The 16193-nt window shown below is 32.1% G+C and overlaps 11 protein-coding genes across 11 annotated transcripts; 7 read left to right on the top strand and 4 right to left on the bottom strand.

Annotated features, from left to right (window-relative positions):
- Positions 1–235: 235 nt before the first annotated feature.
- On the top strand, positions 236–1816 carry cubi_00199 (pyruvate kinase; the record flags this gene model as incomplete). Its single annotated transcript, XM_029017213.1, has 1 exon — positions 236–1816. The coding sequence occupies one exon, from the start codon at positions 236–238 to the stop codon at positions 1814–1816; it is 1581 nt and encodes a 526-aa protein (XP_028875792.1).
- A 265-nt stretch (positions 1817–2081) lies between these two features.
- On the top strand, positions 2082–3641 carry cubi_00198 (uncharacterized protein; the record flags this gene model as incomplete). The annotated part of the gene is made up of 1 exon (XM_029017212.1): positions 2082–3641. One exon carries the CDS (start codon positions 2082–2084, stop codon positions 3639–3641), a length of 1560 nt encoding a protein of 519 aa, XP_028875791.1.
- A 306-nt stretch (positions 3642–3947) lies between these two features.
- Positions 3948–4529, top strand: cubi_00197 (uncharacterized protein; the record flags this gene model as incomplete). The annotated part of the gene is made up of 1 exon (XM_029017211.1): positions 3948–4529. The coding sequence occupies one exon, from the start codon at positions 3948–3950 to the stop codon at positions 4527–4529; it is 582 nt and encodes a 193-aa protein (XP_028875790.1).
- A 411-nt stretch (positions 4530–4940) lies between these two features.
- Positions 4941–6848, top strand: cubi_00196 (uncharacterized protein; the record flags this gene model as incomplete). Its single annotated transcript, XM_029017210.1, has 1 exon — positions 4941–6848. One exon carries the CDS (start codon positions 4941–4943, stop codon positions 6846–6848), a length of 1908 nt encoding a protein of 635 aa, XP_028875789.1.
- A 56-nt stretch (positions 6849–6904) lies between these two features.
- cubi_00195 (uncharacterized protein) lies at positions 6905–8983 on the bottom strand (the record flags this gene model as incomplete). Its single annotated transcript, XM_029017209.1, has 1 exon — positions 6905–8983. One exon carries the CDS (start codon positions 8981–8983, stop codon positions 6905–6907), a length of 2079 nt encoding a protein of 692 aa, XP_028875788.1.
- A 207-nt stretch (positions 8984–9190) lies between these two features.
- On the bottom strand, positions 9191–10173 carry cubi_00194 (uncharacterized protein; the record flags this gene model as incomplete). Its single annotated transcript, XM_029017208.1, has 3 exons — positions 9191–9848; positions 9897–10019; positions 10070–10173. The coding sequence occupies 3 exons, from the start codon at positions 10171–10173 to the stop codon at positions 9191–9193; spliced, it is 885 nt and encodes a 294-aa protein (XP_028875787.1).
- Positions 10174–10300: 127 nt separating this feature from the next.
- Positions 10301–11794, bottom strand: cubi_00193 (protein geranyl-geranyltransferase beta subunit; the record flags this gene model as incomplete). The annotated part of the gene is made up of 1 exon (XM_029017207.1): positions 10301–11794. One exon carries the CDS (start codon positions 11792–11794, stop codon positions 10301–10303), a length of 1494 nt encoding a protein of 497 aa, XP_028875786.1.
- A 477-nt stretch (positions 11795–12271) lies between these two features.
- Positions 12272–12928, top strand: cubi_00192 (uncharacterized protein; the record flags this gene model as incomplete). Its single annotated transcript, XM_029017206.1, has 2 exons — positions 12272–12304; positions 12350–12928. The coding sequence occupies 2 exons, from the start codon at positions 12272–12274 to the stop codon at positions 12926–12928; spliced, it is 612 nt and encodes a 203-aa protein (XP_028875785.1).
- Positions 12929–13620: 692 nt separating this feature from the next.
- On the top strand, positions 13621–14223 carry cubi_00191 (RPB7 subunit of the RNA polymerase; the record flags this gene model as incomplete). Its single annotated transcript, XM_029017205.1, has 1 exon — positions 13621–14223. One exon carries the CDS (start codon positions 13621–13623, stop codon positions 14221–14223), a length of 603 nt encoding a protein of 200 aa, XP_028875784.1.
- A 104-nt stretch (positions 14224–14327) lies between these two features.
- On the top strand, positions 14328–15560 carry cubi_00190 (uncharacterized protein; the record flags this gene model as incomplete). Its single annotated transcript, XM_029017204.1, has 1 exon — positions 14328–15560. The coding sequence occupies one exon, from the start codon at positions 14328–14330 to the stop codon at positions 15558–15560; it is 1233 nt and encodes a 410-aa protein (XP_028875783.1).
- A 64-nt stretch (positions 15561–15624) lies between these two features.
- On the bottom strand, positions 15625–16191 carry cubi_00189 (uncharacterized protein; the record flags this gene model as incomplete). The annotated part of the gene is made up of 1 exon (XM_029017203.1): positions 15625–16191. One exon carries the CDS (start codon positions 16189–16191, stop codon positions 15625–15627), a length of 567 nt encoding a protein of 188 aa, XP_028875782.1.
- Between the last annotated feature and the right edge of the window lie 2 nt (positions 16192–16193).

The following is a 16193-nucleotide window of genomic DNA, read 5'->3' as shown; positions in this document are numbered from 1 at the left end:
AACGCAATATCTTCAACATAATCATACATTAAGAATGCATGCAGTTGATTTGAATCAATTCAAATCAGAAATTTTAACCCTAACGAGAGGATTTAGTACTATTAATTATTCCCCACAGGGGAGTGGCTAAATATTGATAAGATATGAAGCGCCACACTTTCTAGATCCCCTATTAATAATTAAGAACATTTATTTATTTTTCATTAATTTGCAGTCATTCATAAAAAGTATTGAGATGATTTCAAACGATAATTTGAAAAGGCTTGCATCTACCTCTGCAGTGATGAGCTGTACATTGGGAAAAGCGACTTGTCTGGGAATGGATAAAATCTGTTCCCCACTAGCGGACAATGATGTAACCCAAAGAAAGACACAGATTATTTGTACAATTGGTCCAAGTTGTAATAGTGTGGAGGCACTTATTGGCTTAATTGACAAAGGAATGAGTGTTGCGAGACTTAACTTTTCTCATGGTGACCATGAAAGCCACTTAAAGACATTACAGAATATCAGAGAAGCAGCTAGAGCGAGGCCTCATTCTACAGTCGGGATAATGCTTGATACTAAGGGCCCAGAGATTAGAACCGGAATGCTGGAAGGTGGAAAACCTATTGAGCTGAAGGCAGGACAAACTTTGAAAATAACAACAGATTATTCTGTGTTAGGTAACTCTGATTGTATCTCATGTAGTTATTCTCTTTTGCCTAAAAGCGTACAAATTGGAAGTACTGTGTTAATTGCCGATGGTTCATTATCAATGCAAGTGCTTGAAATTGGTGATGATTTTATTAACTGCAAAGTATTGAACAACGTGACCATCGGCGAAAGAAAGAATATGAATCTTCCAGGTTGTAAAGTCCACTTGCCAATAATTGGCGATAAGGACAAGCATGACATTGTGGAATTCGCCCTTAAACACAATTTAGATTTTATTGCCCTTTCTTTCGTACAGAATGGAGCAGATGTACAATTATGTAGACAAATTATTTCTGAAAATACGCATTACTCTGATGGAATTCCAAGTTCAATTAAAATCATTTCCAAAATTGAGAACCTGGAAGGTGTGATTAATTTTGATAGTATTTGCAGCGAGTCTGACGGTATCATGGTTGCAAGGGGAGACTTGGGTATGGAAATACCTCCAGAGAAAATATTTGTTGCTCAGAAATGTATGATTTCGAAATGTAATGTTGCAGGCAAGCCAGTAGTTACTGCAACTCAAATGCTTGAAAGTATGATCAAGAGTAATCGGCCGACAAGGGCGGAAATGACTGATGTAGCAAACGCTGTTTTAGATGGCTCAGATTGTGTAATGTTATCTGGGGAAACTGCCAATGGAGCATTCCCATTTGATGCAGTGAATGTTATGTCTAGAGTTTGTGCTCAAGCTGAGACTTGTATTGATTATCCTGTGCTATATCACGCAATACATTCCTCCGTTCCTAAACCTGTCGCTGTTCCCGAAGCAATTGCTTGTTCTGCTGTAGAATCAGCACATGATGTAAATGCGAAATTAATTATTACGATTACGGAAACCGGGAATACCGCAAGATTGATTTCAAAATACAGGCCAAGCCAAACTATCATTGCTTGCACGGCAAAACCGGAAGTAGCTAGAGGATTGAAAATTGCAAGGGGTGTCAAGACTTATGTCTTAAACTCAATCCATCATAGTGAAGCAGTGATATCTAATGCTCTAGCACTTGCGAAAGAAGAAAACCTCATTGAAAGTGGGGATTTTGCGATTGCTGTGCATGGTGTTAAAGAGTCTTGTCCAGGGTCGTGTAATCTTATGAAAATAGTTAGATGCCCTTGATTTCACATTTGATATTGATAAATATTTGAGGAATTTATTGGGCTATAGATATTGTTTTCATTGTTTGTTTACCATTGTGAATATCGATGAATGTATTGTTTGCCATTTTTTTGATCTTTATCCTCTATTACACTTTTTTTTTGCGCTAAATACTAACTCTATTCTAACCACATCTAAAATAAACGGGAATTAGTTCGAGAAATACCAATTTCATTACTTTCTGGGCAAATGTGATTGTTTCGTAAAATTAATATTTTTTGGAAGTATGAATATTCCTAATGTTTCAATTTTGCGAAAGTTATATTTTCTCATAATTATTTTTCTGATATTTAATATTAATGAAAGCAATGCTCTTAACACGCAACTCCAAAATGAACGTATTAAATCTATTAGTGATTTGACTAAAACAGACATTATTTCATTAATAATTGTTGGCTGTTTTGCGTCAATTGCTGTATCAGCTGGTGGAGGAGGTGGAATTATTTCAATGCCTATTTTTCTAAGTCTTATGCAAGTTCCATTTTCACAGGCAGTTACATTTTCTTCTGCAATTATACTTGGAGGAGTCATATGTGCACTAATAACTAATTTGTTGCAATGTAAACATACGCTTCCTGAATATAATGATGCAATCAATTTCCTAAAGTTAGCTGTTACAGAAAATCAGATTTATGAATACTCATACTCACTTATACCAGTAGAAAAGGCACCATTGATTGATATTCAAATCGTATTATTTATTGCTCCACTTCTTACACTTGGAAGTTTATGTGGAGTATTTATTGGGAGATACGTTTCCAATATAATATCAATTCTTGCCTTAAATACTTTATTATTATATGTTCTAAAGGTTTCAATTTCAAAGTTTAATAAAATTAGAGAATCAGAAAAGAAAAACACCAAAATACCATACAGCGAATCTGAACTACTTTCTCCTACAATATTTCAAACAAAGCAAATGATTAGTGCTGAAAAGGTAAAAGATAATCTAAAAATTATTATGTATTTATATACCTTATCTATTATTAAAATAGATAAAGCTGAAATGGACAACATCAAAGAGCAAAAAGATATTATTGAAATTACTCCTTCATTCCACCGGAATAAATGGGCGAAGTTAAGAAATTATAAACTATGGATTTCGTTTATTTCACTCTGCTTTCTTTCTATTTGGATTTCTATTTTAGATAGTGGTGTATTTTTAACAAAAGGAACTCACATTCATTCGCTGATATGGTTATTTAATGCGATAATACTGCTGGTTTTCCCGAACATAGCCTTGCCAAAACAATCTTTGAACTTAATAACGTCAATAATTAATTCAAAGGAAAGAGTTGCAAAATTCATAAAAACTTTCCGCAGTAATTCATCGATTCAAGATTATGAGACGATTGATATTGTGTCCTATATTCAATCCAGATACCGTGATAACTTCTCAAATTATATTTTGGCGAGTTTGGAAATACTATTAGTTGGAGTTATAGGCGGAATTACAGGTGCAAGTGGAGGAATTTTAATAAGTACGATTTTTTATTCTTCTCAAGTTGATCCTTCTTCAATTGCTGCAAATAACTCTACCTGTCTGATCATCTCAACATTAACTTGCTTTTTTACATACTTGTTTGAAGGGAGAGTTCATTTTGATTTGGCAATTTTACTACTAGTTATTTCGATTATTTGCACTTTAATTGGAAAAAATGTTATTGATTATTATGTTAGAAAATATAAATTTTCTTCAATAATAGTTGGAATCCTTATTGTTTTAATTTCAACAAGTCTGATCTACATGAATTTAAGACTATTTAAACTAATAATAAATTTCTAGTAAACGTCTATCCTCAAATATTAAGTAACAGCCATTTTCTATTATTTTCTTTTTTTTCTAAATCCATAAAATATTTGAATAACTTCTTTTTAATAGAATTAGAAATTTTTTAAAAAAATTTTGAAAGGAATTCAACTTTTTTCTTGTTAAAATTTCAAGATTTGTTATACGCGTTTTCGAACATGGAATTTGGAAATAAATGATTGTTAGAAAAAAAAGAACATTTATTGTTAGGAATGAATTTAGCTATGACTAGCTTTCTTGATGAAAATGATAAAGTTATTTATTGCGTTAATATTATCTAAGATGGTATTTAATGTAAGTTCGTTAATTGAACCAAACAGATTCAATAGTTTCTACCCTTCGCTTGAGAATTCTCCGATTTTAACAAACTCATGGACCATTGGAATATTTATTCGACTAAAAATATCTCTATGGGCACCTCTTTTCGAAGAAGTTACAGATCAAAGGCTCTTCAAAGAAATGCTAACTTTATGTATTAATCGAGGGATCCCTCCGCCACAGCCACCAACTTTCATTCGAATACTTGAATATGAACATTTGACTGGGTTTACTGGAGTATTGTTTGAATTTCCAAAAAATGACCAAACAAATAAGATTATAAACCGAGAAAATATTCTCCAATTTTTGATTCAGTGCCGAGAAGATAAGCTTGGAGGAGAGGCACATATTGCATCTAACATATTATTGAGGAATTCTCCTGTTGTACAAAACACAAATTCAATACAGGAATTAAAATTTAAAAAGATTGAAGAAGACTACTCAATGGCAACCACATTCACGATAACTTTTTTGATGGTGGCAACTACACTTTCAGTAATTAGTGCATATGTTATTTACTACTCTGTTGCTAGAAATAAAAAGTGAATTATAATAAATCGAAACTAATAATCCTTTAATAAAAAATGACTAATATTGATAAATATTGGAAGATCTGCTTCAAAATGTCTAAGGTGATTGTAAAAAGGTTCAATGATATTATGTGAAAATAATGCATTCATATTACTCAATGTATCTTATTAATATTTGTTAGTCTTGACAAAAAAAATTCACGTTACTTATATAAGCGGGAATGCATTCTATAATTAGTAAGATAGAAATTTTGTTTCCCCACAAATAATTGAGAATAATCTAAATTGTGTATATTTTGCAAAGCATTCAACGATTTGCAAGAGAAAAAAGATATAATACAAACCTATATTCTTATAGGTTTATTTCGAAGATATCTGCATGAGAGATTGATCTTTTAGAATATTTATGTATTTTTGATAGTGAGAAATGCCAGAGAACTACCAAACAAATATTGGTAAAAGTTCTAAGATCTCCGATTTGTCTTCAAAAATCAGAGAGGCAGAGAACGACTTATCAATTTCTAGGGGAATTAAATTAAGAAACAATAGCTTAGGAAATCAATCTAAACATATGAATGGGCTGGCGTTCAACAAAAGTGCTCAAGATTCGAAAGAGGTATCGGAGCTACACATATTAAGATTAAAACAGATAGAAACTGCTCAGAGGTTAAAAGAAACATTAAGGAGAAATGTTGATCTTATGACTGAATTACAAAAGGCACGAGGAGTTGTAAGAAATTTAGAAAAAAAATTAAGTTTAATAGAACGGGCCGAAAGTGTTAATTTACTTCATGATAATGCTGCCAAAGATATAATTCCTCCATGTAATCATTGCCCAAAACAACAAGAAGAGATAAACAAATTAAAATTGCACATTATTGAAATGAATGAATCTTTCCAAAAAAGATGGGACGATACACAAAGGGAGTTACTTCAAGCAAAGCAATCTTTATCTGATGTTTCAAGCAAGCTTTTTGATTCAATGAATAATTATCAAATGAAAAGCCCTCAAGAAACTAGCCAAATTCAAAGCTTTAATGATGGCACGAACGAATTCATGGAAGAGAGTTCACACTTTAATGATAGAGTACTAGAAAGGTATAAGAACAATAATACCAATAATATTATTTATCATCGAAATGGATCTGAAGCTCAGTCACCTTCTACTTACAGGCTATCTAGACCATCTAGCTCAAATCTTTCTAATGATTTAAATGGCCGAAATCTAAATCTAAATTCCTATTCTAGAATTAGCAGTAGAATAAGCAATATTCAGTACAATGAATATGCTCATCAGCCAGAAACACCCAAAGCAAGTTTCAACAACAGAAATATTAGAAACCTACTTTTAAATCACGACCGGAGGAACGATCCAAATATTGTAATTAAACACAATAGACCACAGTCCGAACACCTAATTAAGTATTCCCTACCTGAAACAGCGAGAGTTTTGCCAAATAATCACAATAAATCCAGTAGCGGATTCTATCAGACAGCCAAAGATGGGATTAACTACGATCCTATTACACAAATTCGTTCTTTGGATTCGATTACAATAAATCCTGGATTGAATACTCATGCAAATTCGTTTCCTCCTGGACTAAGTTGCAATGTTTCTAACCGCAGATATGATTTAAATTCTCGAGATTTAATTCCAAATAATCTTACAAATCCATTAGTTTACCCAAATTCTTATTCTTCGTACATTTTGTCGTCCCAGAACAAAATCCAAACTCAAAGCGATTTATTTGTTTCTGGAGTTGAGACGTTTAGTTCAAACAAAATAAAAAATTCTATATTTCCTGGAAGTAAAAACACAAGCTGTGATACACAACATTTTGATAATAATTCAATAATACCGAATCAAATAGAGGGTGAGTGTTTAAACGAAACCACCAATTATCGTTCTTATTCAGTAACGGACTCTAATAATCTTCAAAGCTCAATAAGTCCTCCTTCAAATTGTCAAACTATAATTGAGCCAATAAAGGATCAAGCAGTGAATAACTACAATACATCTTTTAACGAAAATCTAGACGAATACCCCTCTTCACCTGCTACGAAAGACTCTCTGAATGAACTGGAGATTGATCAGAGTACCTATGGAAATATCAGGAAAACTCTCGAAGAGTTAAAAAAGACTCAAGACCAAAGAGTACAACAGTTGAAGGATGATAGAGAAAAGCTTCTCAGAGCAGTGCTAAGCGACCTACAGGAAATGAAAGATTTCAAAACAAATCTTAATAGTATAAAGGAGAATCAAGAAAGAATGATTAATACCGCACCAAAAAGCTTATTTTCTCTTGAAGACAGTAGTAAATACGATAATATCTAAATTGAAAATTATTGGTATAAATTGAAATGTGCTTTAAGAAAATCTCAATTCGTATATTAAAACCTCGCCTTAGTTCTATTGCACTTTTTAGCTTGATTCCATTTTTCTAAGAAGGAATCTGAAATTTGAATATTTTTTAGATGCTTTGAATATACTAGAGGTTTAATTACTGCTCCAATTCTTGTTTGTATCTTCGGCTGAATAAACTTATTATGTATTGCTGTGGTGTTCCATTCAGGACCAATTGGATGCTTAAGGGTGCTTTCATATAAATCACTCGAGTTATAAGGATGAGGTACTTGGTTAACACAGTACTTTGTCATTTTTCTATCAATTGATCTATTTGGACTAATTTGGTGTTTTATTCTTCCTGATGAACCATCCTTGGCTCTAATGTTTAATTCCTCAATTCCAGAAATTGATGAACACCAATTACCCCAGCCAGGTACCGATTTATTATTTAAAGATATATTTATACTATTTGTATCTGTTAATTCCTCAATATTTTTATCGATTAAACAATCATCACTTCCCTCTACAAAAATATGTTTTAATAGTTCAGTATTTGTTTGAAAAGATTCTTGATTTTCTGTGATATCTATATTGGCCATTCTTTCAAGTTCATCTTCAATATTCAAGCACATTTTCTTCTTTTTTTCGTCTTTATTTCCCTGAAAATCTAAATGTTTTTCAATAAGTTTACCTTTTTCATCACTCGAATTATTGTTTGATAGAAGCCTCTTCTTCAAGTTATTTCCCACAAAACTAATACCAACGATATTGTGATTGGAATCAAAATCATTTTCAATCTCATTCTTTGTATCTATGATCTCATTGATTGAGGGATTTGAGAGTCGTATAACTTCATCAGAAGCATCATCGGATAAACAATTTTCCGATTCTTTTATTATAATTTCACCTTCATTGTTTATATTCTCAATTTCGTTTAATTCAAGATCTAATAGATTGTTCTTAAATTCGATCTCGCGTTGAATAAATTTCAAATCAAATAGTCCTTCTGATGAATTCTTTAAATTATCAATATTTTTTCGAGCTTCTTGAATAAAATGTGAATTTGAATATATTTCTTGATCAGAACTTATCGATTCATTTTCTTCGTAACAATCATTTGAAACATTTTGAATTATTTTCTCAATTCTCTTTTTTTCTTCATGCTGTTTTTGAGCTTGATCTGAAACATTTTTTTGCAATTCCCTTCCACCAAATCTTAATGCCATCTTAGCCCACTTCTGTCTTGCAGTTTGTCTCCTCATTAATCTTATTTTGGCTCTTTTTTCCTCATATCTTTCTCTAATTTTTTTTACTAATTCTGGATACTCAACCTCTCCCAAACTTAGTAGTTTTTCTTCTTCAATTTGCATTTGTTTTCTATGGTTTTTCCTCCAAGTCTTTGATTTAATCTTTTTAAGTCTCTTGTTTTCTCTTTGCTGTTGAAATAAAATGAATTTAAGTTTTTTCATAAAACTTTTTTCTGATTGATTTTTAATTTTATCACAAGGAGAAATATCAAAGTGATTTAATATTCCGGTGCCTTTTGAGTAGTCTTTGTTTATTTCTTTCAAAACATTATCAAATTCTTGTTCGAATTCATCCAAAGGTTGGTAATTGCTTGCCAATTGTGCTGTAGAAACAAAGTCAATCTTTTCAGGCTCTCCATAAGAAATTGTTTCTTGGCGATTTATTCGATCAATAGTCGAACCCCAGTGCTTCATTTCCTTTTGAGCCAAGTCGTATTGTGTTTTTCTTTCTAATTGATACTGTTTATTAGGGGGGAGTAATTCTGCTATCTCACCTCTAATTTTATTTTTGGCCTCTAACATCTTTATTTGGTTGATAACCTCTCTGGTTTCAATAGAGCCGGACAAATTTTCCATTAAATTAGTAATGGTATTTTTCATATTTATTTTATCTTTCCTCCAAACCTTTCCAGAAGTTTCTGAGCTTTCATTAAAATTAGAGCTCATCAATTCTTTTCTAGAACAAACTGGGTTATTTTGCCCATTAAAATTAGATTCAGAGATTATGTTTGAAACATTACTAATTAATTTGTTAAGCTCCATTGTATTTCCATGATCATTCGAATATTTCTTTTTTCTTTCCATTATTGGATTCATAGTTAAATTACAAAGCAAAATAAAGTTGAAATATTCAGGAAAGTATTAAAAACACAAACTTTTCAAGCTAAAAGTATACAAGGCATCCATAACACCGTTTGAATTATTTCATAAAATTTTTTTAGAAACCTGTATAAATGAAATGTAAGACTAGAACGTTGGCTATAAGGCGCTGGCGGTATAGCCATAAAATTTTCTATATTAAGACTACTCCAAAAGAAAATCATTTTCAAGCCAAAATTTCTTTTGAATTATGTCGCTATAGCATTTATATATGCACTTAATAATAACCGTTTCATCATTCACCCTCCATATTGGATTTGACGGCTTATCTAATTCTGTATGTTCTTTACAATTCATTTCAATAGTCATTTCTTGACAATTATCTAATAATGGAGCATCCTTTTTATTTTTCAACAATAAATATTCATCTCTAGACTTCTTTTCCTTTGGCTTAGCCCTATAAATTGTTGTCCCTTTTCTAAATTGTGGAGAAGTTTTATTATAATTTATTCCAAATTCGTGAAACAGTAATTCGTTTTTGTAAGATGAATCTGTAAATTTAAGCTTTTCTGTTGCTTCTTGTTCAGTCAATTTTTTTATAGATACTAAAGACCAAAAACATGTATTGTATAGATTATTTATGTGGCAATCTACTTGACGCCATGAAAGATATGTTTTAATATCCTCATCGGTTGGGTATGTAATTATTCTCCCATCAAAAGTTGGAGGATACAAAAGCTTTGTGTTGGGAAAATAATTATCCCAATAAAAAACGAAGGAAGACGTGAACAAAGATACGACGTTAGTTAGTATTTTATCGCTTTTTCTATTCCATAAGTCAGTTTTTCTTCTGAAAATAAAGCTTTATTTTACAATATTAAAAATTAAAATATGTTTGCAAATAACTTACCTAAATTCATCGGACTGACCGTATGAAATAACAATGTCACCCAAGTTTTTCATTACATTTTCGGCACAGCGATTCATTAGATCTAGTCCTTGTTTATCGTTTGGTTTTTGAAACTTGTGATCCCTTGTAAACCTAAAAGAATTAATCGACAAACTACTACATTTTACACTTACTCATGAAAGCTATGGCCGTCAATTCTAACTACAAACCAACAATTTTTGACGATCCTAATAGGTTGTTCGTAAGTTTTAATATACTCGTATTTGCTACAAGCCATTATTATTTTTTTGTCTAATTCAATTCCGTGTTTTAGTTATTACCGCTGAGCGGTTATACTATTTAGTCTAACCTCTAAAAGTTATTTTTGGTATATAAATTGCAGAATACATAGAAGCCCACAAAGTTCATGAAATGCCCACATTTTCTATGTATTCTTTGTAACCCATTCCTTCCGTTCCTATACAACCATTTATTGTTAAAACTAGGGGATATTTATTAAGAATTAGTCTAGACTTTTGTATTTTATCAGGCCTGATGTTAAGAAATGGATCAGTTGGATTAATTAAATTTTCTTCATTAATTATTAATGAATAGAAAGGAGTATATGAAATACATTTTTCCACGTATTTCTTATCAGATATCTGGCATTCAACAAAAGAAGTTGGGTTTTGCCCATTGAAAGCTTTATAAATTAAGTTCATCCTTTGTGCGAGAGACAAACCACTCAATGCATAGCATGTATGATATAAGTCCCTTGGTTTTTTTGGTTTGTCAATTAAACCGCCTTCAGAAGATTGGCAACAAATTAATATATACGATATCAATGCTTGGAAATCGCAAAAAAAGCTTTGGATACAGGATTCAGAATTAGGTCCTCTAATTCTCAAAATTTCACCAATACAAAACAATAAACCTGTAAACCAAAAACTGTAACAAGAATCTACAAGTTTATTCGTTCTACCTTGAAATCCCCCTTCAATCCCGGATTGCCTTTGTACTACCCAGTATAATAATGAATCCACATCTACTATAGATGACTTTCCTAAAATACAAAGCCCAGAAACAACACAATATGTATATCCCCCGTGTGACTCACCACCAAAATCCCCGGAATAACCTCCATCAAATCCGCTGCAACTTAGTATATATTCCTCAATACCATCAAATAATTCTTCAGTAACAATTTGCAGCATACTTGCCACAGCAGAAACACAGTAAAACGCTCTCACATCAACTTCCCCATCCAATTGAACTTTGAAACCACCAGTCTCGAAGTCTCTTAATTGTTTGAAAAACTGATACATTTTTAATCTATCTATCTTAAGCAAAGCTTCAGTATCTCCTGTTATAATTATTGATGAAACTGCTAAATAGGTAGAAACTAAGTTAGGTATATGACTAAAATTTCCCCCAAATCCACCAGAAAGGTTTTGAAATTTTAATATAGTTTCTATAATTTCAAAAGAATCTTCAAAAAGATGAATTTGTTCGGTATTTAAACTAGATGCCTCATTTTTAGAGTGATCTTCTGAATCAAATGATAATTTATTGTAGTCATTTAACAACAGTTCTTCCGAATGAATACTCCAATATATCATCAATATCCTGGTTGATTCGCCCTCAATACTACTTTCAGGATATTTTAATTTTCTCATTCTCCTTACAAACCTGAGATGCTCGTTCTTCTTCAAGAGTTTTCCATGAATATTCGTAAATTTGTCGTGGCATTCAGACGAATCATCGAAAAACGAACTTTCAATAAAGTTTTTGTAACAACCTTGGGTATTCTCTTTTGACTTTATCCAGTCTTCGAAGGTCCGTCCTTCTTTGTATTCATTCATCCCCAACTCATACCAAGGGTAAATCCCAAAATTTGTTAAAAAGAGCTCAAAGTTCATAGTCCCACTTTAATTGTTGCATTGAGAAATAAGACGAATATGGCTGCTAAAATAAAGTTCTAAACCTACAAATTTTGGGAAAACAGAGTATAAGTAAGGAAGTAGATATGAATGAGAAACCGATCTTATAATTAAAAACTATTGAAAGACTATTATATCTAATCTAAAGTTAAATAATATCTAACTTAAATAGTTTCATTTGTGAATAATGGAATTGAATAATTTACCGCTAATCGTGTTTACCCCGCTTGAGGCAATACGTGTTATTTGGATTTAGATCAACATTGGGGGAAAATATAGTTATTATCAAATAACATGTATTTAGGCTAATAAAAAAAATTGTGTGTAATTAATATTAAATATAGGGTAAGTATTTTTTCTGTAAAAATTCTGTGATCGCGAATAACTACGCTAACGTAATATCTATCAAAGCCAAAGCTTTGTATCCAACGTTTATGTAAATTAATTAATTAAGTCATGGATAGCCAATCAAACACTACGAACCAAACGGTGAGTTTACTCTAGTTATTTCGACTACAAATACTCTATTCCCAGGCATATACTATGGTTAATGACTATGGAAGGCAAGCTGCAACCACGATTCAAAATTGTGGTAATCAATTGTTGGGCAGTGGAAGAGATTATCTGCAAAATTCCCACTTTATAGGAGAAGGGCCCAAACCATTAAGAGCATTGTGTTTTGTTGGTGGCATTTTCCTTTCTCTTGCTTCACTACTTGGAATCTTTAGTGTAAGTCAATTATTTTTATCCCCAGGAAGCTATTTGTTTGAAGCTGTCTTGTTTGGACTTGGTATTGTAGTAATGATTGTCGAATCAAAAGATATTGAGAAGTTGAAACCCTTCAGAGACTTTTGTCTGGAATGGGCAAAATTTCTGACGGTTCCAGCAGGTAAGGGCACCCTTTACTTGCTCTCTGGTGTATTGGCTATGTCTATCTTTAGAATAAATTTTTTGGAGTTGTTTGCAGGCACTTACATGACATTCTTGGGAGTAATTTGTATCATGGTCCAGTTTGGCTGCAGAAATCAACTTCAGGCAGCTGGTATTTCAATAGATTCAACTAGTTCTTTTTCTAGGGAAAATACGAATGAAAGATTTAACAGACTAGCCTAAATGAAAACATTAGAAGATATATAATATTTAAGTCACAATATTAATATAACATCTCGAACAATTGCTAAATGTTGTATTCCAATTCAATTAAACTCGATTTTTGTAAGGATCTTGGATTCCATATAGAAACATTGATAAATAGGGAGTTAGAACTGAGCTGAAAGTTGTTCAGCGATTCGCCATTGTAAATTCTTTAATCTTGATGAATATATTTGATCAGTACCAATTTGTGAGGTTTACAAATGGATTTAGTTGTGTAAAACTCTTTAGAACAGAGACTTAGACAAAATTCATTGATTAGTAGTAAATTATGTAAACTTAATGGTTAAAGTTCCGAAATTCTTAAACAGTTTTTAATGTTTTAGATCAACTATATATTCATAGATAACATGGGAGTTAATTTGGTTGTTTAAAAACGCCATAATACCCTGCAACTCAGATTATTTGTAACTAGACGATGGCTCATGCTGCATAAAAATAGTCTTTCTTTGTCCAAAAAAAAAAATTCCCCTTTAGAATACAATTTTTTTTTCTACTGAGATAATTAGGCGCTAGTTTATCTCTGACTTTATTTTTAAAATTTGACGAGTTCGTAATAAAAATATTTTATTAAAATACATTCTTTGAGAAAAACGTTGTGAAGAATATATTTGCCAGTATTACAACTTAAAAATAAAAGTTGACCCAACACTATGTTTGGAGTAATTACCATTGAAGACCAAATTAATGTTTTCCCAAATGAATTAAATAACTTCTCTGAAATATGTTTAAAGAGTCTGCAAAAAAATAGAAGCCCAAAAATAGATGACCCCCTGGTCATTCTGAGGAACCGAATAAATGATAAGTACCTAAATAAAGTCGTTAAAAATGTAGGGTTAATGGTCCATTTCGTAGGATTTGACTGTGTTGATCATGCAGACATCGATGATGAGGGAGGCTTAATATTTTGTGTCACATTTAAAATGATATCATTTAAACCATATATTGGGGAAGTCATCGAGGGAGTAGTTATTGATTCAGATTCAACAGGGTTAACAGTTAGCCTCGGATTTTTTAATGACATTAAAATCCCATGTAATGATCTAAGGGAGCCCAAATCAATTGATTCTAACACAAAAATATGGTCGTGGGACTATGAAAATCACAAATTGTGTTATTTTATTGACTTTAGAATAAGATTCAAGGTTTCAAGCATTGTATTTAACGACCAAGTTTACGACAACTGTCTCCCATCGATGGTAATTGTTGGAAATGTTCAAAATGATGGGCTCGGGATGATCTCTTGGTGGAGTTAATTTATTGATCATAGTTTCTCTATAGCTATAAAATATTATCCGCGGTAAAATATGTGGCTACGCGCTTTGCGGATTATTATAATTTATTTTCTTGCCACTATAAAATGGATTCTGGTGAACTGTTGGAAAATGTTCTATCAAGAATACAGTTACTTCCATGGAAGGAACAACACGACATTGAATTGCTACTTAAGGTATTACGGCGTTATGAAATAGATAATAGAGTATTAAGGCCATTTGACAAAGTTTACATTGATGAAAGTAATTATTTTGTAGTGTTGTTTTGTGACCCAGTAGAAGGAGGTGCACTGTCAGAATCTACTCAAGTTTTTGCAAACGGTAAACCATTAATACCCCTACGAAAGGTGCACTTTTTGGCACTGCCACCATTTAATGCTGCGCTTTCACCCCTTGCTCAAAAGGTTTCTACAATTAGACTCAATAGAATGTTCCAAGATCAGAGAGAATTTGATAGGGAAATTGAAGTTTCCAGCTCTGAGGTTGAAAATTTATGTGGAAGTGATCAGCTCTGTAAACTCTACATTGAGCCATACTTTCAGAAAAAAAAGAGAGAGCCTGTATATGTTGGAAGAAAAATGGAAATAGACGGAATACTTTTTCTTGTATGGGCGTGTGAACCGTCTCAAATTGGTGTTGTTGATCGAAATACTGAAATTTACATTAACTGGGATTGTTTTGGTGAATTTAAAAGAATTCATGTAATGCCTTTTTCAGATACTCTGCCTCAAACATATTCTTTTGATATTTTTCAGGACTATCTCAAACCTTTTTTGTCGAGGTATACTTTTCATCCCTTTTCGGAAGGTGAAAGCTTTACATACAATGGTGTTCAATTTAAAATAATTGCAACGGACCCTGCTGGAGTTAAAGCTCGAATAGGTGATAACACAACGATTTATTGCCAAGGTAGTCTAACACCGTCGATAGTTGATCTTCTACCAGTTCACTTATTAGAAAGTATAATACGTCTACCTCCAAGAAGCAGGCCATTTTCAATTCTACAGGCTCTTGCACACCTCCCTCCATCAGATGTCGACCGAATATTTGGTTCTGCTGACTCGAATAATAATCGAGGAATAAATAATGAAATTGTAAGTAAAATAACGCAAAAATCATATTATTATGAAGGGAATGAAACAGGTAGTTCGGATGATGCTCCACTCTGCACAGTTTGCCTATCCGAAGTGAATGAAGGAGAGCTTGTGGTTAGATTGGATTGCCAACATATCTTTCACCATCAGTGCATTAAGGAATGGTTCAAGATGTCTGTAATTTGTCCACTTTGTAAAGTAGATGTTAGGGGTAATAGTAGTTAACCTGTTATTATTTGTAGACTTTGATAAGAAATGTCAAAATTTTATTTTAGAATCAATTGATACTCTATACAAATAGATCGTAATCATTTATTGTAAAATTTCTTAATATCTTGTTCATTATTTCATCTATTTCCATCTCTGTAAGTTTTCTAAAACACGCGTCGGTTGTTCCATGCAATGGTTGATTAGAAGTTGAATGCTTACTTGGACTGTTAAAAGATATAACAATATCAGCATTCTTTGATACAATCCTTAAAACTAGCAAGTACAAGTTCAACTCTTCTCTATGCACTCCTTCTGGATATCTCTTATCTAAAGTCTGTATTCCAATACATTTTGAAATATGTAAATCATTTGAGTACACAGATAATGGCTCCGAGTACATTATTTTTGTATTTAATGAATTGTTAAATTCAGAAATATCATTAAAATAATATTCTGCAACGTTGTTTCCATATCCAACAGTATAGATAGGATCCAAAATTTCAACAATAATACTACATTCTGAAAATTTATCAACAAAAACTTCTTGATGATCAGGAATCACTCTCACATTACTAACATCATCAAATTCTTTTGGAATATCCAATGTTATTGCTCCACCATAAAGCTTTCTGTTTGTATACTCCATTA

The sequence above is a fragment of the Cryptosporidium ubiquitum genome, assembly GCF_001865345.1.
Source record: "Cryptosporidium ubiquitum isolate 39726 chromosome Unknown contig_11, whole genome shotgun sequence".
Lineage (NCBI taxonomy): Eukaryota > Apicomplexa > Conoidasida > Eucoccidiorida > Cryptosporidiidae > Cryptosporidium > Cryptosporidium ubiquitum.
The sequence above is the reverse complement of the archived record's forward strand: the minus strand, read 5'-3'. Positions and strand labels throughout refer to the sequence as shown.